This window comes from Melopsittacus undulatus, chromosome 8 (assembly GCF_012275295.1).
Source record: "Melopsittacus undulatus isolate bMelUnd1 chromosome 8, bMelUnd1.mat.Z, whole genome shotgun sequence".
Lineage (NCBI taxonomy): Eukaryota > Metazoa > Chordata > Aves > Psittaciformes > Psittaculidae > Melopsittacus > Melopsittacus undulatus.
Window position 1 is genome coordinate 15515684 of NC_047534.1, and position 22521 is coordinate 15538204.

Consider the following 22521-nt stretch of genomic DNA (forward strand, 5'->3'; position numbering starts at 1 on the left):
GCTTTACAAAATATTATAAGAGCTGGAAAGGTAAATGGGAAAAAAATACCCAAAGATTATACAAGGTACCAAAAAATACTCTGTACAGAGTCTGTTTTGGTTGAGAGAAAGTTAAAAAGTTGTATTGATCCAGCTACACATATCCATAACCAGTTCAGGAGTTGATTGTTCTTTAGTTCTCCAAGAGACGCAGCAATCGGGAGGTGAAGTTTGGCAGATTGAGAGTACAGGCACAGCACTTGTATTTAGCACCGGTTATAAGTAACCACTAGAATAATTTACAACACGGCTCACTGCTGTCTTAACTCTTCGGGTCGAGATTAAATGACCTAGGTAGTGCTGTAACTCAAATAATGGCTATGGCAGCAGCCGAGCCCTGGGGTACGGAGGTGAGCATTCCCCTCCCCCCTGCCACCCCCCTCATGGTCCCTTCCCCCGCTCCGTGGCCGAGTGTCCGGACCCAGCGCTCCCGCTCTTGCAGCGGCAGCTCCTCCCTTCTGCCTAGATGGACAGCGGGGCTCGGGGGACCTGGCTCGGGGCAGAAAGCAGCCTCTTATAGCCGACACGGAGCAGCCAGCTTCACACCTACCTCCTCGGCCCGCCGCCGGAGCAGCACCCGCCGCGCTACCCGTGGAACCCCGCCGCCCCGCAATGCCCCTGTGCCTCCTGCTGCTGCTGCTGCCTGCAGCCGGTGAGTAGAGCCGCTGCGGGTCTGTGCGGGGCTCAGCCTAGGGCCCCGTCCAGCAGCGCCTCCCGGGCGGCTGCGAAGGGATGCGCTCGCCCTCCTCCTGGCGCCCCGTACCCGGAGGGATCGAGCTTAGCTGAGTCTGGGGAGGGAGGAAGGAGGAGAGGAAAGAGCGTTAGGAGACATGACCGTGGCAGATGAACACCTCCACGAGTTGGAAAGCAGTTGTTTGAAAGATTGTCGCTTGGGCATAGCCTGGGTGTAACTCACCCGAAGGGGAAACGAGGTGCTGGCAGAGAGCTGCAGGCTGGAGCAGTGCTGACAGCCAGTCCTGTCCCAGCCTGCACGTGCAAGGCAGAAGCTTTGCTGCAGGGTCTCGCATTACTTTCATAAAGTTTATCAGTAATGTGCAATGGTGTTAAAAAGTGAGGTATTTCGAACCATACTGCAGGTTGCACGTGTAATAATCACCTTTCTACAAAGCAAATACATCTACCTACACTCTTCTTGTGGGATTAGAGCTACCTCCAAGCACTTAAGTTATGAAGCAGTTCAAAAGCCAAAAACTGCTCAAACTGTGATCGCTGGCAGAACCGTAACTGGGTTATTCTAAAAGAGTGAGTCAGTCTTCATTAATAAGTTATGATGTGAGGATGTAATTAGAGGACCCCTGCTTCATACCTGAGCACAGCAACTACTCACTTTGCAAGTATTTAATTAATTTTTTGGTCTTTTATGTCCTATGTATTAAGCAGTATTAAAGGCCAGTTGTAATAATTTACAATCCATTTCCTCATAGGTTTTCTGAGGTATTAGTCAGTGTATCTGAATGTACTTAATTCTTTCACACTTCTGTGAAACTATGTTATCATCCCTCTTTTTCACACAGGTAGGTAGGCTTACACAAAAAAGCATCCACTAATTTTAAGTTCCCATGGTGACATGTTAGAACCCGATTTTACCTACAACAACTTACAATTAATGTAGAACTGTAACTCCCCAAAGCCTGGCTCTCACTAAATGTTGCCATAGGTTGGTACTCTAACCCCAGGATATGAAGCAGGTGTGAGCATATGATTAGTAAACATCTACAGGCATTGTTTTAAAGTGATTAAACCTCATGCTGAGTCTTTGTGACAGCTGTAAGGATAAAATCCAATTTTCCAGAATGGCAATCAGCTGCCTTAATTCAGAGATCTCTTTTGTCTTCCTGCACATTTTTATACATACCTGCACAACTTGCAAATTCACCAAACCAAATCTCATTAATAGGATCCCAAGGACTAGAGCCTTGGTTCATTCTTATACCAGATTCTGTGCCAGAATGAAGCAGGGTTGGGGTGAGAAAGGGGGTTAAGGCAATCGCATGATTAAAGGCCATAAGGTAATGTGCTTGCATAATGGGGCCAGCTTAAGACCCTACCAAGCTCACTGCCCCAATTCTACTTCCTGACCTCAGCATGCCCCTGTTATTCCCTCTGCATATTGATCATCCTCCAGACCTCATCCTTTGTACGGCACAACCCTCAGAAAGAACATGAAGGAAAGCAAGGAAATACTGTTTCACTGCTTCTGCCAGCCTGGAGTAATCATTACAGAGAGCCTGGCTTTGGTCTGATAGCTCTGAGTCAGGCATCCCAGTCACCCATTCCATAGGCAGTGAGGAGGATGGGAAATGCAATTTACCTCTTTCTCAGTGCTTGGTCCACAGTATCAAAACAGGCAAATTTATCGTTTTGGAAAATTTACATGTGACCCCAGGCTATGGAGATAGCACAGCAGCAGTGTGGGCAACAAGACAAGGTGAACAAGGTGTCCTGATGGCTTATGAAACAAGAGTAAAAAACATAAGCAAAACCAAAAAACATTTCAATAACTCACACATTTCAGTGGGTTCCACTCTTGGCAAGATCTTGGAGATGCATCAGAAAGTCTGCTTAGTCCCAGGCTTAAAGTTCTGAACTACTGGAGCACTATGACTGTACAAAGAAAATATCACTGTAGTAAATACTACACATATTTGACATCAGAAAACATTTCTGTAGCCCCAGTCTTTGAAAGAATGTATTAAAATTTCTTTTAAAACCCACAAAACATAAATTGTATTAGATACTAATGACTAATGTAGTTATGTATCATAAATATGCAAAGCTGTGCATCTCAATAAAACCCATAATTATATCTCTGCCAAAATAATTATTATGTTTGCATTGTGCCCATTGCAAGGAGTAAAATCTTATGGGAAATGGGACCTTTCACAAAAAATGAATGTGTTTCTAAAAATTTTTTTCTCTTCTATGCATCTGGAAATGTAAGGGACTGGATTTTTAAATACTATTGAAAGCTGTTCAGAAAACTAGGAAAAAAGGAGAGGAGGAAGGCAGAGTAGAAAACAACTTGCAAAGACAAATAAGGTCTTTGAACTCTCTAGAGCTTATACAGGCAACAAACCAAGATGGCATGATGCAGGTCAAGCCCTCCAAACATGGCAGGGCTCCAACAGGAATGACAGTTTTGAAATCAAGCACTACACAAACATAATGTGATCACTTATTGTTCCTTTCTCTCTGTCTGCCTTTAGTGTTTCCTTAATTTCAGTCTTCAGGAAGCGCCTCAAGGCTTTTGATCTCTCTGGCTCAGCCATTACAATCACAAAGACACCTGCATAGATTTGTTTGTTGGTTTGGTTTGCTAGTCTATGGTGCCTAAAACAGCCTTAGAATCCATATAACTTTGGTTTCCCTTCAACCTTTACTTTAAAAGCAGCTACGTTACATTCAATTAAACCTGAGTCTGCTGATGGGCTGATCTCTTGGGGATTTTTACTCTCCCACATATCAGTCTTGAACATTTTCTTTCAAGAATTAGAACATCTGAAACTTTAACAAAGATCCAATTCCCATTCTGCAATAAACACTGGAATTAAATATTACAAGAATATTAAAAGCCATAACAAGACCAGACTCAAATTGTCTAACTCTTAAGTTATTTTTGTACACTTAGATGTACTTACTTTCTGTGACCTCTAGGTATCAAAACAATGTGGGTTTAATTTATTTTTATACACATTACAAAGCAATGAAATTTAAATAAACACAGTCTGGTTCCCTCCCTTTTTCCCCATTCACAACACTGTATTTGAAGAGCTGCACATAATCTGCAGTCTGACAAAACAAAAAAACAGACCAGACATAGAGGGAGGACATTACACTTTCAGGAATGTATAATCAAACCTAGAGGAATACCCTTGTCCAGAGAAGGGCCACAAGGATGCCAAGGGGGCTGGAGCATTTCCCATATGAAGACAGGCTGAGAAAGTTGAGGCTGTTCAGCCTGGAGAAGAGAAGGCTGTGTGGAGACCTCATAGCAGCCTTCCAGTGTCTAAAGGGGCCTGTAAGGATGCTGGAGAAGGACTGTAGTGACAGGGTAAGAGGTAATGGGTTCAAGCTTAGGGGAAGTTTGGGTTAGGTATAAGAAAGAAGTTCTTTACTGTGAGGGTGGTGAGGCACTGGAATGGGTTGCCCAAAGAAGTGGTAAATGCTCCCTTCCTGGCAGTGTTCAAGCCCAGGTTGGACAGAGCCTTGGGCAACATGGGCTAGTATGAGGTGTCCCTGCCCACTGCAGGGAGGTTGGAACTGGATGATCTTAAGGTCCTTTCCAATCCAAACCATTCTGCAATTCTATGAAATGTGAAGTCTTCATAAAACCGAACAAAGCCACATAGGAGATTTCAAAAACATACCTTAATCATGAACACCTGGAAATAAGCAGAATGTCACTTCACTCTCTGGGTATATTCCACTGAAGTTCTGATAAACTACACTGGAAATGTTACAATGTTGCCAGTATACTAACACTATCATCATCATACTGATACTCTTATTGACAGTTCTACATATTATAGAATTGTCTTTCATTGTTTCTAATAACCTCAGGTTACAAGACAGAAGAGACTTTTCCTTCAGTCATAGTCAGAGTATCTACAGCACAATACAGTCTTGCTTTGTTGTGCACATCCAGATGCTGTAACACAAATTGCAAGGATAAAAAGTTCATGTCATTTTCTGTAAGTTACATGACAATTTTTAAAGATTTCTACTTGAGCTCATCAGGGAGCAGACAGTTCATCACTTCTGCTTTACACAGATTTAAATCAAGTGAGTGGCAGTTGTCCAATGTTAGCAAACAATTCTCTGATGAAACCAGGAGTATGACTTGGAAATTCTTGTTGTCCTCTTCCAGTTGCGTAGCTCCCCTGCACCATCCTTCCCCAGTTGCCAGAACTGAGGCACAATGTAAAAATTCTTCACTTTCTTTAGGGATTTTTCCAGTATCACAAATGTGTTGCAGAGCAAGCCCAGCTTTGCCTGTCAACCATTAATATGGTTCCTTCAGCCACTACTGACTAGCTACAAGAGTCTAGCCAAATATTCCTAAACATTTAAGCGTATAAGCAGTTGTTAGTCATAATGCTGCAGCCTTATTGCAGTGATTTTTCAGCTGGGACTTTACTGAACCTGTACTGACAGTGACGATACCACATTTAATGCTACTGTAAAGATAAGAGTCTGGTTATACGCAAATGGATGCTTCTGCTACCCAGAGCTGAAACACATACCGAGAACTACTATGGAATGGGAAATGCTCAATTATGTGTCAGTTCCACAGCATGACTGTTATTCTGACACCTAGAACTACAGGTTCTAAAGAGTCCACTCAGTACACCTTTCCCCTTGGGAAAGCATCGAGAGAATCATCAGAAAACCTGGAATGGGAACCATGACATAATAAATATTATTTACTATCTTAGCAAGGAGGTTTTAGTGCCAGCAAAACAGTTTTTAAGTAAAACTGCAAGTGACTACATAGCCAAGGAAGCTCTTTCAACTCCTCGAGATGTGATTGCTTTTAATCAATGGGCCAAAAATGCATGTGCAAGTTAAAGCACTTGTTTCAACATCTTCTCTTCTCCCTACATCACCAGCCCACAAAGCAGGAGGGAACAGGATCTGGGAGTCATCTCCAGTCAGGAAAGTAATAAATACTGTCTTAGGAACTGTAGCCATTTTCATAAGTAAGGATTATTACCTACATTCTTTCTAAAGCCTTTTTTACCATTCTCACAGAAAAACCGATTTTATTTCTTAATGAGGTGATTTCGTGAGGTGTTTAAATCCCTTTGTTTCATGAAATTACAAGTGCTGGAGATCACCAGCATCCCATGTATTTCAAGTTACTAAACTCTGCTGGTAAGGGTGGTTTTCTGTCAGATCTTCCATTAACTGATTATATAGTTATAGAATCTAATAGATCAGTCTATTAGTCTATTATAATAGATTACATGATTATACAGATTATATACAAACTGTGTAATCATATAGTTATTCTGTAGGAATGTCAAAGCCTTCAATGACAAAGTCTAAATGTTTTTTCTGCTGTCTCTCACACAGACATTACCAGTTATTAAATGTTAATGTCCTTCCCAATCTGTATCCAGTACTGAGAGTTACGGTTAAAAAACTCTTCCCCTCATGTCAAATCATTAGTTTAATTAGTAAGAGAACTCTAATCAGCAGCCTTGATTAACCTGCTCATTTGTTGAGTACTCATCCAACTTCTTAAAAATAATGCAAATACCTTGGTGCCTGAACTACAAGGAAATGCTGCCTGTTACCATGAAGGGTCTTTGATGCATTATCTCAAACTGGAGGATAATATGATGCCCTAAAAAAAGTCATCTGGTGTCTCAGTATGTATCTGCTGCTCTGGACCTACTTTAATACTGACACAGAATAGTTAAAGTTCCTAAATACACTCTTGTTCTGGAGAAAGAATAATGAGAATCCCTTAAACAACAACTAAATGCAAACAAAATGAGATAATAAAACTAAAAAAGGTAACCCTTCTTCTAATACAAAAAATATAAATACAAAAAAGGCAACCCTGGAAATAACTCCAAGCACCCACCCACTTCCCTGCTCTGCACTTGCCCCACCACCCCTGTCAGTTATTTGGCTTTGTCTATAAATGATGAAAACCAGAACCCCATCAGAGAGGACATATTTGTTCAAATGTAAGGCATTACATTTTAGAAAATGGGAAAAGTTGCATGTTGTGATAAGGAGAAAATACCACAATACTTAGGGCATCTAATTGTAGCAGATTAGTGGACCTAGACCACAGAACACATGGTAGCCCTTGCCAGATTTAAGTCTGCCGTTGTATGCTGCCTTGATGGGAAGAAACCACTGCAGCTATCCAGAATGCTGCACAGTGTTCTGCTCACTATAGGTGGGGGTAAAATGGGAGTGGGTCAAGCAGTGTGACGCCAAGCATCAACAAGAACACAGTATTGAGTATGGACATTCATTATCAAAGCTTAATTTTGTATCTGCAGGCTTGATTCAATAAAAAAATAAAAGAGGTTTTCTTCCAGTTTATAAAGGCACTCTTGGGGAAGCCCATTTTAGAAATCGAAGAGGAATACTTGAATTAGCTGGAGCCATTAGATGTACTACAGGTCGATCTCCTTTTGCCTACTTACGCTACGGATGCTACTGCGGTCTGGGAGGAAGAGGATGGCCCAAGGACAGAGTAGACTGGTAAGAATTAACTATTTACCTGAGTAATTAAGTGCTGAATGTATGCAGATGGCAGAGTAAAAGGACTACAGTATGAATTAGACCTACTTAACACCAGTGAGGGAACTGAGTTTAAACACATCTCAGACCACTAAGAAACTCTGAGGCAGTAAAATTATGTTACTGCAGGTCTGTGTGAGTCCTACTTGCCTTTAACTCATTGTATTAATATTGGATTCACAGTACAACTGAGGTTCTTTGCTTTCGCTGCTTGGCCAAAGCTGAAGAACTAAAAGTCTAATTGTAGAAGCTTTAAAGTTCAAGTATTCAAGCTATCGCTTCAAGGTAGAATGTAAGGAAAGTTCAAATCAGATTTTATTTTATTTTTTAAATAAGGTTTCTAGTTGGGATTAGATTTAAAACTTCTAGAATTTTACCTTACATATTTCAGATTTCTGAATGTGCACTCTGTGATTTTAAAGACAACTTCAGAGAATGTAGTTGCTACTTTAAAGACTGGGAACACGCACGAAAAGAAGGGACTATTACTACTTCTATTCATCTGTATCACTAAAGATAATGATGGAGAATCTGCAGTTTGCTGATCTTTCACTGTAGGCCATTTTTCCACATTGTAGTAAATCCCCCAGCAGCAATAAGCTGCTTCTTCACAAAACATGGTTAGCTATTTGTGGTCTGGGTTTTAACAGCTACAGAATGTTAAGAACAAGCTAGAAGTCAGTGTTCTTACTCTACTGCATTTGACCAGAATCAAGAATTGAATGTAGACACAAACTTTCTTACCAAGTCTGACTTCTTAAAGTTTTCATATACATCGTGGGCTGTTTACATTTAGAATGCCTGAAAGCAAGTTAAGAAATACAGAAATACTTGATCTGAAGTAAAAGCATCACTAATGGAATTATTCTAATCATAGCTATTGCATTTTAGATTTTTGCCTGCCACTTACAAAAGCTCCTTTGAAATGGGGACAATCATATACTGCTTTCATAAGATAAAATATAAAATCCTTAAGCATCTATTTTTATTTTAAATGCTTAAAAGAGGACTAAAGTAATTCTAAAAATTGTTGTAAACACATGAAGATAGACTGCACACTAGCAAAAGGAGTTGTATCTCTTGGATTATTTACCCCAGTACTGCTACAAAGACTCACTAGATTTATTTTTTTATTTCTATGGATGAAATGTAACTATGCTACTTCACAAGCACATACTTTTCCATTGTTATGTACCACGGGATCTTTAAATGGCAATTCATGTGGAATTACCTAGTAATTATATAATAAGCATAGGACAGAACAGTAGTTCAAATGAGAGCTCACAGCATTAACTTTTCTATTGCAGACACAAATTCCTCAGGCAATTTAAACACCACCTAAACATCATGTGCCTACTGTAGCAGACTACCAGGAGGAAACTGAATAACTGAATGCAAAGTGTTTGTGGATACACCTTGGTGTTCTTCCACCAAGTCAAAGAAGAAAGTATAGTTACTTTACAGCAAGACCTTACAAGCTATCTAATTGCAGGTCTTTGTTACCTCTCCTACTTGGTATACTGGGATTGCAATGAAGAATAGTTTTTTTCTAAGCTTTAAAATACACCATTAATGCTTTTCTGTGGCAGAAGTCTATGAATTAATTCATTGTCCCAATTGTAACAAGAACAATTTTTGAAGCCATCATTTTGGGCATTTTTTCCAAATTCTTTCATGATGCTAAGCAGTTTTATTTCTAACATGGCTTTAAACAGCACCCATGCTTATTCCTTACTGAACATTTCATCTGCTTTCAGCTTTTCTGCCACCAAGGACTTTCCTATACAACAACATTTATGATAGTCTGCTACAGCCCCACACATCTTGTCCCCTTCCTGTAACTGTTACAATAGCATTGATAACTGCCAGGAAAATACACCATTCATTATCTGGCAGACTATTCTGGTTTTTCATCTTTTCTTGGAAAGGGCTAGGAGAGAGTTACACTCACATAAAAGTTTATGGTGTTTAAATGGAGAATGCTTCAAAGATTCCTTGTCCTTTCATTTGTAAGGAAGTTCAACTAGATCAATGTATATCAGACATTATCATCGATTACATGAAAGAGAAATAATTTTTCCAGGTGATCTATTAAACAAGTACCCAGTTCTGCTTCCTGGGCAGGTAATTGTATATTCACATATGTTGACTGTTTTCTAATTTCACAGCCTGTAGAAACATGATGCTGATGATAAACATCCAGATTACATGGCCATAAATTACTACAGTTTGAATTAAGGCAAACCCACTTCTATTACTCTCAGGTGCTGCTTTAACCATGACTGCTGCTACGGCAAGGCAGAACAAGCAGGTTGTCAGCCCAAGATAGAAAGTTACCACTGGGAATGTGAAGACAACACTGTTGTGTGTGGTGAGTGAACAGTTCTAGCTGGGAGGTTTGTGTTTTTTGGGGAGGGTGGAGGAGAAGCAGAGAAGTAGTTTTGTCTTTTTTTCTTCTCACATTTGTCTCATTGATTTAATAGAAAAACTTTTTTTTTTTAATTAACTGTAAAATTCTTATTTTACCTTCCTTTCTTTCACAACCTTTTTTAGTCTGTGCCTACAGAAAGCACAGCTATGCCAACCAACTTAATGCAGTTTCCTCTTCTAATCCCCACCTACTGACATACATAAAGCAAACAAAACTCTTACCTACAAGCTTCAACGACCCTTGCATGACACACTACCAGAAACCCTCTTTTACACAGGTTGAGGAACCCATGTTAGGCTACCCTCTGCAGGTCAAAAACAAAAGCACACGGCTACATATAGGAAATTGCAACTGTTTAAAAGGATCCTTTTTATACTTAGCAGATATTTCACACCATTTTTAAGTCTATGATGGACAAGTTTTTGACACACCACTGATCAGTTGCACAGCCCACTGCTAGTGGCTACAATTGATGAATGAATTCACAATTACAACTTCCAATTTCTAACAGTGAGGCAATAAAATATTTGATGGCTATGTTTATTTATGGAACAAGCCATAATATGTTAATTTGAAACTATTTATATAATTAGCATACAAGTTGCAACAGATGGTTGACCACATCCTGATAGATTTTGTTCAATAGCTCCGAAATATGAATGCAATATACTGGCCATGCTGTACGTACGAAAGAAAAGGACAAAGAGACCTCAAAGAAACAAAAATGTGTTTAAAAGGAAAAAGCATAATTTCTTTTACATTAATTGTTCATAACTCCCAGAGTTGTAGCAAATATTTCCCAACACACTTCAAAGGCTTTTTGAACTGTAACTTCTCACAAGCCCCAAAATCTGTAGGTTTTTTTCTTCTTGTTGTTAGGTTTTGGGATTTTTTGGAGGTTTTTTGTCAAATCAGGTGCTAGGTCAGTTACTTTGCAAGCTACTACCTGGAATGCAAATCAGCTTGAGAACTGGTTATTATTTGCTCCACAAAAATACAGCCCCTCACATAAACCTGTTTACGAGTCTGAGTTTCTGACTACCATCATTTAAAGGCAACACAGTAGGCTGTTCAGAGAAACCTCAAACCCCTTTCATTTCATAACTCAATTTAGAATTTGCCTGACCTGAAATAAAATTAAAGGTTTTGACACTATTTTATTTCCTTCCTTCCATTCAATCTTTACTTTTACTTTGCCCAGGGGTCTACCTCAAGCAGAATATCTCTACTAATTTCCTCCTCTACTGCATAAGTACTCCATGTCTTCTCTTTCAAACTACCTAATTACCTGTCAAGTTACAGTCCACCTGTACCTGGCTGCAAAGCTTCTGCTCCTGTTCCAGTCTAGAAGCTGACAATATTTCAAAATACTGGCGAAGACTGTAGGGCATATCATGGAGAATCATAGAATAGTTAGGATTGGAAAGGACCTCAAGGTCATCTAGTTCCAACCCATCAACTTTCAAGCAGTAACAAAAGAAGGAACAATTTTTCTCAGTTACAGTTTGTTGGGGTTTTTTTATTCAGTCATGTTGTTTATGCTTCTTAAGCTATTGAGTACCTCTTAGGGTAGCCAGTTGCAGCTTCAACATATATACATTAAGAACTTCCACAGCAGACTTCATTCACAAAAACTGACAATTTGTTCTGCTCCTAGATAAATCTCAAGGAGAGATTTAGCTAAGCTTTTAAAATGTTAAATACTCAGACAAAATATAATTAAGGATTCTTCAGTTTACAGACAGTTGCATAGAGAAAATGCACACATTTCTGGGTTGGCACAATAAAACCAAAATATATTGCTGTAGAAGAAAATGTTCATGCCAAGAAGAAACGTTCATGCCAAGAAATCTGTTAAGTTACAACACTAAAATTATAAAACAAATATGGCCAGACATGGATTTTATCGTTCTTAAACACACTTTACCTAACTTATTACTGAATGCCTTAATGGAAAGAGTTGGGTGATTTTAAACAGGGAATATCTTTGTATCCCTTATTTTACATATATAATTCAAATGTGACATCATTTAGTAGATCAAAGTATATGTGAAATGGTAAATATCTTCCAAAACTCCAGTTTCACTGCAGCAACAGGGTGATCAGGTCGGTCACATACCACTTTCTAAAAAGGAATCAGCTATCAGAGTTCCTTTGTTAAAGAACATGAGAATGGTACTTAAGTCTTTATCCAATTATTATTGTATTTTCACCTGCCAAGACAGTTCCAGTGATTATCAACCATCACTAAACTAAACCATGCTTGTATATTCTCTGCTGCTGAGATGTTCTAGCATGGAGCTCTACCTAAAGAACATGAAAGAACCGTAGGACTTACTAAAGCTTGCTGCAAGTTCCTATTGCACCTGAAATGTAAGAACCATTTATATGGCAAATATGGAACTTGAGGTAGCAATTCTTGGTATTCCATTTGGTATTTTTAATTACTTGAGGCTAACAATAAACTTACTGTGTTTTCTTTCAGAATCATTAGAAGACAAATGTCAAAAAATGGCGTGTGAATGTGACCGTGAAGCTGCCAAATGCTTTTCTAAAGCTCCCTATCATACAAAACACCTTTTATGGCCAGACTTTATGTGTGGTGAGATTCAGCCTTTGTGTAGGTATTAGATATATGACATCAGACTTCATGAAATAAATTCTGTGTGTATTTAAATCTAAATTACTTTTTTTTTGAGTCACAGTAGTGACAACAAATGATTTTCCCCCTTCTTGATTCTCCTGCCACCTCAGCCTCTCCACTTTAGAATGGTGAAAGTAAACATGTACCCTCTAATTTACCTTCTATGTCACACAGACTGAAAGGAAGGTCATCACTTCTGTGTAAGTTCTTACTGACTACACAGAAATTTGAGGTTTTTGAGTAACTGATTTAAAATTAATTGTTTATATCCAGATTCACAGATTTTTTAGACTCATTACATCATTCACTGTAAACTCCATTGGTTGTAAGATAAAAATCAAACTTTTATACAAACATTTACCTAAATGTTTGTTAACTTCGAACTGACCATTAAGAAAGGCATGAAGTGACAGTGTCAGCACAAAGACCCCTCTCATCTATATTAAATACTTATTATAAAGTCTAACTGAACTTGTGTCTCATTTACCTTAGTCCTACATGAATTAAAAATCCTAATTCTTTTTTTTCTAGTATTTACTTTTTAAATACAATTTTCTAAGAAGTTCATTTCATATGGTTCCAGCATTTTACTCCATGTGCACCTCGAGTATCCTGTGGCCACAGGGAGAAGTTCTAGAATTTCATTAAAAACTTCAGAGACAGATTTAAAAGTGCAAATACAAACTATCACTAATATAGATGAATGCAAAAAGCAGCAGTTACTGGATCAACTGCCTTCTCTGTGTTTGAACAGCATGACTTTGTGAAGTTCAGAAGTGTATACACCTCATAAGGATGTACAGAGGTTTCAGCTAGGGTCACTTTGTAGTTTTTCTCTTATGAAATCAGTAACATTAATTGACGAATAACACACTTTTTCATAACTGCTCATTTTAACTGTACAAGAACCAGGAGTGTTTTATATCTACTTTCACCCACCTCAACTTACTTAAACATGCAGGGCTACACAAATTTGCACAAGTCATAGCTAATGACAAGTACTTCAATATAAATAAAACCAAAACACGTCTTTAGGAAGGATGAAGATTTCAGAAGAGATCTTTAATCTTTAAAAATATTCATATGCAAATTTAAAATTCATATTGATAATACAAATGAGAAAAAAAAACCCCAAACACAACAAACCCAACCAATCAAAAAAAGCAAACCAATGGAAAATGCAAGGGGACAAAACACTTAAAAAAAAAAATCTAACTTTTGCTTCAGTCAAAAACCATACACTAACAGATGGCAATTCTGATTAAACAAAATTAACTTTCCAGTCAGTATTTGCTCACAGATCTAGATACACACATTACACTGCAGTAAGATGTGTCAGCTGACTTTCCCAAACTAATCTTTTTTTAAGAGATAATCCTGAATTTAAGAATTAACAACAGACTTCAAGGGGTAGCATTAAAGACGCTACTGATGAAGTCTAACTGATCTGCATCACCACATTTTCCAGAGGACAAGAAAACTCAAGAAGTCTTTGCCTTCAACAGCAGGAATTTTAGAATTCCTGCTGTGAGACTGCGTATTTGACAGTCACATCTTTACATAGAAAGCTGAAAACACTTCAGTATCAAGCCTATCCAGGAAGAGCTTTCCTTTGGCATACTGAAGTTTAGGAACACACAGTAGCTCTTCAGAAAACTCTCATTTTAAGGCAAGCTTGAAAATAACTGGAATGCTCAAGATGAAATAGGTAAGTTTGATCTAAAATAGTGACATGACTGTTTAAGTTTTATATGGTTAAATCAGGAATGTAATTATTTCCCCCCCCCCCAGAAGATTACTATTGGATAATAAAGCCCATCCTCTGATTTGGAATCAGCTGGTTTAAGAGTAACTTCTTAGGGCGCTTTTTTTGCATGTTTAAATTAATATAATTCACCACTTTCACTGCCACATATATAGAGAAGAAAAGCAATGTTTATTTCAAGTCCATTTTTACGAGCTAAACAGCTCAAAAGTTCCAATACCAGTCACTGCATTTATGTCTCGCGACGCCTTACTTCTTTAACCACCTGATCAATGTTTGTAATTGGGTTAAAGTACAAGGCCCAGTAAAACAAGCAATTGCACACAAACTGAGGAATGAAAGGCCAAAAAATGGCAACAAAAAGACCCTGGGTTAAGGCTTTCCAGAAGTGTCTCCACATTCTGTGAGGAACAGTCCTGTGAAAAAGGAAAGGGAAAGGCTTAGAGGAACTTTTCATTTTGCTTTTACCCATTCTAAGAAAAGTTAGAATGTGCTGCAGCTGCAAGTTATTTATCCCTTGCTTGGGTACCCATAAAACACAATTTTGCACTCCAGAAAAAGCTTTCTTAAAATACAGTAATACTAGATTTTGTATAAGGAAGCATTAATTCAATTTATTCAGACCACAAAGCCCAGCAAGTTAATGTGGTTGATCCCATATTATTTCCATGCATCCTGCTCTCTTTTGAACATGCTCTGCCCCCTAGCTGCTGGCACAGAAGGTGAAAACCCAGTATACAACAACAGAATTTCTCCTTTGCCAGCTCTAAAAAACTGTAACAGCAATTATGAAGCAACAGTAACAGCTTGAACTAAAGCTAAAGCAGTAACTGAAAACAGCAATGCTGATCACCTACCAGAAATAATGTCAGTGTAATAACCTTAAGTCATGATCCTGAGGACTCATCCTTTAATAACTATACTGAAAGCATTTAACGACAAAATTCATATATACTTAGTTCTCAGCTGACAGCTAATACCAGTTACCATCAAAGGAAATTCTCAAGGTAAGAGTTAATATTTACCCAATGGTTAAGAACATGCTTATTACCATTACTGTATTTGCTACATCTGATCACTAAAACCAGCTATAAGAAGCCCTTTCACGTATTCAAAAAATAGTCAAGAATGAGTGCTACTGTATGTGTGGATTGAGACTCACATGCTCTTATTAACCTCAGAGTTGTGGTTAGACACTGTCATTTCAGTGCGTAACTGTCAAATTGCAAGACTGTTACTTTCTACTTATACAGCAGCCACATACTTCCTACCCTCGTAAACAAGCTCAGTAAGACTTACTTCAATTCTCTTCTTGACCAGAGCCTCCAAAAGGAGAATAATTCTAGAACAGAGAGCAACATGGCATTTACAATTATAAATCTTGATGTCCAGTAGTGCACATCCAGCCAATCCCAAGCAAATTCAGCTATCAACTGGTATGGCAAAAATAAATACTTTACAATGAATTCTCTCCACTGTTTCCAGGAAGGATCTTGAAGGTCCTGTAAATTAAGATAAAAAGACTATTAATCAATTTCATATCAAACAGATATAATACTGACTTATTTCCACTACAGTTTTATTGAAAAAACTGTTTTTTCATACATTGAAAGCAGTAATTTCAATGTATGAAATCCTTTTTTGTAATTTTCATTAGATAAGAATAAAACACCACAGCCAGCCAGACTTTACAATGCCATTTGCTAAAATACAGATATTTTGAGTGAACAGCCTTTCTACAGCCATGTGAACTAAAAAAAAAAAAAAAAAATCAGTTTCATAGATTTAGTCTTAAGAGCCTTACATCTTACATCAGTCTTACTAAAGATAATGATCACAACACTGATCACATACAACAAAATCTTTAAAATTGTATTTTACAGAGATGAAATGGTGCATAATTATATCATGTGTTTTTATGCTGCTATCTTAAAACACTTATAACTAAAGCAAGTGGTATATTTAATGTTTTGCACTTACTATTAGTTTTGTGACAGTATCTTCATACACGTCTTCTTGTGTGGGGCAAATTGTGTGGATAAAAGGTAAGAAAGCTTCTGTGTAATCAAACAAATACAGGTATAACATACTGAGTCTTGGAGAACTCTTCAGTGCATACAGAAGAAAAAGTGACTTCCCCTGATTTACTGCCTGAAAGATATCAAATTATTGTTTCAAACGATGAAAAGATAGTATGAAAGGGATGTGCCAGTTCTTAAGATTTTTCTGACAATCATTTTTCAAAGGATCATTTTTCAAATACAACAGTTCAGTAAACTGAGTTGTTTTCACAAGGATAATTCTACTACCTTAACATTCCTCCTGGCTTTAACAGAATTTTCATTTAAAGATATTTTAAAAATACTTAATATACATGACAGGCTTTAGATAAAATTTACCTTATATTCCCAAAGGTTCTGTGGTGGTTTAACACCTAAAGCTTTCACACGTTCCAGTTCCGCCATAATAGCTTTCCTGTGGTTACTGTTCTCTATACTGTAAGGCTCTTTTGTGAAATCCTCCTCTGTCAGTGTCAGGAGGAGTCTACAAAAGCAGAATTCAGAAGGTAAACAGTGACTCTTCACCAAAAAGATACAACTACAAATTAGCCATTCCATACTGAAACAATAAGCGACTGATAGAAGGCATCACCGTTTGGATTACAGAACCACAGAATGGTCTGGGTTGGAAGGGACTTTAAAGACCATCATTACACTCCACATCAAGTGTCCTAAATCAACGGTGTCTCAGAGCTTGTGTTTTAGATATCCCTCATGTTTTTTCTTGCCTGCTTTCAGCATGCAAAATTATCAGCTTGTTGGCTGGCTACTAAACATAATTCTTCAGTACTTCACATATTGAGTCAGGTCTCCTGAAATCAAACCCAGAGTTCTTCAGTGGAATGCAACAATGCATATAAAATTTGTATATTTTCACAAGAAAGAAAAGGTGGAGGGGTGGATAATGTATTAGAATTCTACCTTCAGTACCACTACAATCTGCACTGTCAGCATTTAAAGTAGTTTGTACAAAATTTTCAGTTACCTTGCTTAGTACCTATTACTAAAGTTTTCAACTACAAGTGTTAAAAGTTGCTTGGAATTTTACTCTGATACATCAACAGAATATTCCTCAATCTGTAGAACAAAGTATGGTCATTTCCTAGTGTATTATCCGTAACAAAAGCTCTCCAGTAGTCCAATCAAATAAATGATAGGTATTGTTCACAATCAGGACTCTTACCTTCCATTCACTTTCTCCAGCAGAAATCTTTCTTTATAATGTGAAGCCCATGGGCCCAGCTGCTCTAGCCAAATTGTCACTTCCTTAGCAGTCCATTTAGCAACAGGCTTGTGGACAAGATGATCTTCTTCAAATTCTCTGCTGCTCCAGTGATATCCAAGCAGAACTACCTACAGGTAGAATAAAAAATAAATAAATAGAGATATCCTTTACCTACAAAGCAAATATACTAATGATATAAATAAACAAGCATTAAGTGGCTTGACATGTAGAATCTTCCGTTTGATGGACCCTAAACTATTCAGGTTATTCAGACAACCCTGAATGCTACCTTATTTACTCTGTTCAGCTGAAGTCTGTTCTGTGCTGACGATGTTTTATATGTGTATGTAATTTAAGTATACCAGATTGCATGCTTAATGAAGTAAATATGGAAAACCAACCAGATGAAACTTACTGCTACACAAGTTAAAGCTGTCAGAACGCCTGAGAAAAACCCTCCTCCTTGAGGATTAATTCTTCCTGTGTTCCGAACTGCAGGCATATGGTCATTCCCATACTTTTGGAAGGTTGCTAAGCTGCGTGCTACATCACTGTTTTGTAGGATATCTTCTTTTCTTTGTTCAATGGCATCAGAAAATAGTTTTTCAATAACATCCCTAATGGGAAAAATATTTGTCACTCTACTATAACCACTGAGGCTTAACATTCAGAAAAGGGACATAGTTGGTGGGTTTTGTTTTCCAGCCTCTACTTAAGACTGTCATCTTTGAAAGCAAGAAAACATTAATTATTAATACACAGCAGACTTAAATCAATTATTTCCAAACAACATTTTTCTTAGCTTCTAAAGATAGAGGAAATTAAAATACAGCATTAAAAAAATCATTTCTTATATAAACCAGGACTGTGTGTGTGCCACTGGCAAGCTTTGCTTATTCAAAAATGGTAAGTAAAATATGTCATAAAATCTTACCGTCAATCCTATAATCTATTTACTAAAATGTTACTAACCTAAGAGAAAGTATTATTAACGCAAGAACTTGTGGGTAACTCATGACAGCAAATTGGTATTTCTAGCTTTGTTCAGCAATCAGATCACATTTCTTCCCATACATAATTCCCGATACAGAAGTAAATACACAGTTATCAAAGATCACTCTGACTTTTATTAGGAAACAACCAGCTATATATAAAAGATGCAAATGTTTCAATACCAAATAAGGATCCCTTCTCTCCACCACCCAAAAAAAATCAGGACAAAATAAAAAAAACAAACCCAAAGTCCCAGACACAGCCAACCTACCCACCCCTTAGTTCCAAAAGTGTGCCTGAACAGATCAGTACAGATGCAGAACATGAGCAGCTTCAGAATTTAAACATCCCTGTGACAGTGCAGCAAACTCAAGAAACCAGACAATAACTTCTGGGGGTTTCAGAAATCCAGGAATGGCACAGTACACTCACCTAAAGAGGATGTTGACTTTGGGGAATCCTTCCCATTTTTCTCTGCATTCAGGACATTCATTCTTCTTGGACGACACCCACCACAAAGCTAGGCAATGTCTACAGAAACTGTGCCCACAGTTCAGGGTGGTGGGATTGACCATAATGTCGTAACAGCAGTGGCAAAGGAACTCACTCACTGATATCCGCCGACTGCCCTCAGGAGCAGCATGTGTTTCAATCTCTGCCCTCTCTGTTTCACCTTGCAAAGTCTCATCTTCTTCCATCTTCCTTTACGCCTTATGCAAACAGAGAGCTCCCTCAGATCTTCAATGCAGGTAAGGAATTACTTCTGCAAAGCAACAAGATAAACCTCCTTAGGAAAGTTTAGAACTGCAAGCAGTGTAATTTATCATTGTCATTGTTTTGTTGCTCTGATGGTTTTAAATAACTTAGCTCTCCCAAAAATAAAACACAACCTTCAACCTTTTCAACAACGTATTAATTGCAAGCTACAATCAAAATCAGATTCTGTATGTAGACAGCAGGGCTCAATCTCCCTGTATTTCCTGTGTTACAGGACACACTAAAGTGAAACAAAAAAACTATGATTCAGATGACGTTTGACAGTTATTTTTAAGCAAAGTTTTAGTAAAAGACACTAATCAAAATAAATATCATTAAAAGATACCATCAGAGAATAAAAAATAAAACACCAGTATACGTAATTTACTTCATCACTATTCTTTCCAAGCACATGGAATAAAACATTACTAACAAAGGTCAATGCTAGACATCGCTGAGCAATGTTAAAAATATACACAAAAAATTATCCACAAAGTCATACTTTACAGCATTATAAGGGACTGATCTGCTTGCAAGTCAGTGAAGGACTGAACTTTGTATCACTTTACCGGTAATTACTCTTTGCTAGTGTTACAGAAAATGTACAACTTCGAAGAGTTTAAGATTGTTCTAAGCTTATCAAACTATTAAGCCTACTTCCCTGACGTTCCTATTATATTCTCTGAGACTGTTGAACCTAGTTTCTTAAGAAAAACTCTGATCCAGATCATGTACTCACCGGTCACGGTATGTTAGAAGCTATCAAAAACTACAATTTTCTTCTCTGGCACTACCAAACCAAAATATTTACATACTCCACCGCGTGGCTTCTGCTTAGTACTGAGTTACCATCTTTCCACCCAGATCAAGCACAGAGGTAAATATGCAAACTGGTAACGAATAAACATTAAAAAAAAGAAAAAATAATACAAGCAGTACAGAAATACAAACCGATAGTGCAACCAGGATCCCCAGACTGCTGAGTCAGTCGTTTCCCAGTAAAGCAAAGATTGCTGGCTTTCCAAGACAAACCTGAAACATCAATTAAAAGAAGAGAAAAAAAAACCAAAAAACCGCACGGTTTGGCATCCAAAACATTCTTCTGTTTTTCCTGGAAGAAAAAAGCAAAGGAATTTCTGTGGTTGAAAAAGTTATTTCACCAGTCTCTGCACCAAATGAGATAAGAGTCAGAAGAAGGCGGCTCACCGGCCTCTGTCCTGCCTCCCCTTTTCAGCCTCGGCCCTCTCCCTCCAAAGCTCCGATGTTTCGGGCCTGCACTGGTCTCTTCCTGCCCCCAGACCAAACCGAGTCCACCGCGGAGGCGTCACCAGTCCACCCCTACCACAAGCGCCGCGGATCGGGCACCCCCAGGCCGCAAGCGTGAGCGGAGGCTCCGCGGGCCCAGTCCGGTCTCAGCCCCACCGTCTGCAGCGAATGCACCGTGCCGTGCCCCACCGCCCGACTCACCCGCTGACGACCAGGGCCCGCACACAACGAAGGGGGCGCGCTGCTGCGCACTGCCCCCGCCGCCCCTCCGCTGGGGAGGGTCGTGCAGCTCCCGCGGCTCGTCCCAGCACCCCCGGGAAACCGCGGCGGGCATTGTCCCGCCGGACGGATTTGCCTTCCTGCGCCCTCCCCGCCCCGGGCTGCGGAGGAAAATTGCACAGGCCCGTGGGAGGCTGCGGAGGAAGCGGGGTGGCTGCGAGGGCGGAATTTAACAACGCCGCTGTCTGCCCTTGTGCTGGGCGGCGGCACCACCAGACTGACCGACACGTACGGTGTAAGCACAGCCCGCTTCGGTTTTACCTGCAAACGCCGTGTTTCAAAGCGTTTAAAATCACCGGACTGGAACACTACTGTATACACATTTTTCCTCATACGCTCGCCTAAACACGCGCGAGAGTATACGTCTGCTGAATGTATGCCTACGCACCCAGGCGACCTTCCTTCACAGCAACTTTGTTCAGCTTTTGTTTTACAAGTTAAGGTCTCAACTCAGAACTAAATGAGACTTTCAGATACCACGCACTGCACCAGGTTGGTTCACACAGTCTATTTTTACCACATGGGCATATATCTATATATACACACATCCACAATTATTTATTATCAGTCTGTTCCCTTACTGCATTTCTTTTTGACAAGAGCCCAAAGAAAATAAGAGTGATTAAGTAGATATGTATTTTTTTCCACTGTGCAACATTTTCAGAAAGTTTTTGTTCATTTGATACAAGCTGACAGTCCAGTTCCATTTCAACTATCAAACCCAGATAATTAACCGTTTAATTATTGCAGCCTATTTCAATAAATAAACCAATAGTCTCTCATTGTTTCCTCTCCCATATTATCCAGATTTCTCCAGAATATAATTATTACTGTGCTAACCTATACATAGCTGTGGTGTTCTTTGCTTTAGAACTACCCTAATCAGATTTTTACGAGACAGAAAAACACACAGCTGAAAAGTTCACCAACTTCCTATTGATTCGGCAAAAACTCCAGGAAAAAACTCGCCAACAGGGTTTCAAGTTGACAAAGCAGGTGTTCTTTATTGTGGCACCTGCTGTTTCAGGAACAGCAACTTTCACTGATTATGGAACAAAGCCCTCCTTGTGAAGCCAGTAACATGTCTAGACCCATTCGGTTTTGTAATACCATTTTAGATAGCCTAGTTATTTACTTTTTATTTTCTCTATGGTTGCTGAGATATTTACGATTGCCTTCTCTAATTCACTTACTCCCAAAGATGGAATTACCCATCTCATGAAACTATGAAATGCAGTATTCCATTCAGCAATAAGGTTAAACTCTTGCTTGACCAATACCATCCTTTCTCTTCAGGTACAGACCACCACTGAACCACGATACCATCTATATTAATAGTGTGATTGCACTTTGAATAGTGACTTACACCTGTGGCATGTAAACAAACAATCTCATACTCTGCTTCCTGGTGTAATACATCTTTGTACAGAAGTATAATATTATTTACTTGGATTAGGATTAACTATTCCAAATCTTCACTTTTCCTTCGGATGTAGATTGCTAGTATTTACCCACAGATTTGTCCATGAGATAGTGTTGGAAATTGGAACACCAATTAATGGAAGGCCCTGATCTTCTCCTGATTCAGGCAACTGTGCACACACTCAACAGTCACTACAATTAACAACTTTAGTAACATTTTGCATTAATTTCAGGTATAAGTATTGGTCCCAAGCTGGGACCAATTCCAAATTATGACCGATACAATTTCATACTTAAGGGTTTGACCTGCCATGTCTTCTCTGGTTCTTGTACTTTCTTTATTCTTGAATAATG

General features: G+C 38.7%; 2 protein-coding genes across 6 annotated transcripts; one reads left to right on the plus strand and one right to left on the minus strand.

Annotated features, from left to right (window-relative positions):
• The first annotated feature begins 455 nt into the window (after nucleotides 1-455).
• On the plus strand, nucleotides 456-12864 carry LOC101869885 (phospholipase A2). Its single transcript, XM_005150688.3, has 4 exons — nucleotides 456-691; nucleotides 7122-7287; nucleotides 9591-9697; nucleotides 12243-12864. The coding sequence occupies exons 1-4, from the start codon at nucleotides 652-654 to the stop codon at nucleotides 12386-12388; spliced, it is 459 nt and encodes a 152-aa protein (XP_005150745.1). The 5' UTR covers nucleotides 456-651; the 3' UTR covers nucleotides 12389-12864.
• A 283-nt stretch (nucleotides 12865-13147) lies between these two features.
• Nucleotides 13148-21092, minus strand: BFAR (bifunctional apoptosis regulator). Of its 5 annotated transcripts, none has more exons than XM_031050428.2 (9): nucleotides 21007-21092; nucleotides 20152-20311; nucleotides 18877-19207; nucleotides 17867-18068; nucleotides 17410-17579; nucleotides 16566-16710; nucleotides 16147-16317; nucleotides 15466-15668; nucleotides 13148-14582 (listed from the first exon to the last, which is right to left on the minus strand). In XM_031050428.2, exons 3-9 carry the CDS (start codon nucleotides 19140-19142, stop codon nucleotides 14399-14401), a joined length of 1341 nt encoding a protein of 446 aa, XP_030906288.1. In that variant the 5' UTR covers nucleotides 19143-19207; nucleotides 20152-20311; nucleotides 21007-21092; the 3' UTR covers nucleotides 13148-14398. The 5 variants fall into 5 exon arrangements, with proteins under 5 accessions (XP_030906288.1, XP_030906290.1, XP_030906289.1 ...); XM_031050430.2 differs by having other exon boundaries at nucleotides 20152-20232; nucleotides 21007-21025; XM_031050429.2 differs by lacking the exon at nucleotides 21007-21092 and adding an exon at nucleotides 20668-20895 and having other exon boundaries at nucleotides 20152-20232.
• Nucleotides 21093-22521: the final 1429 nt, after the last annotated feature.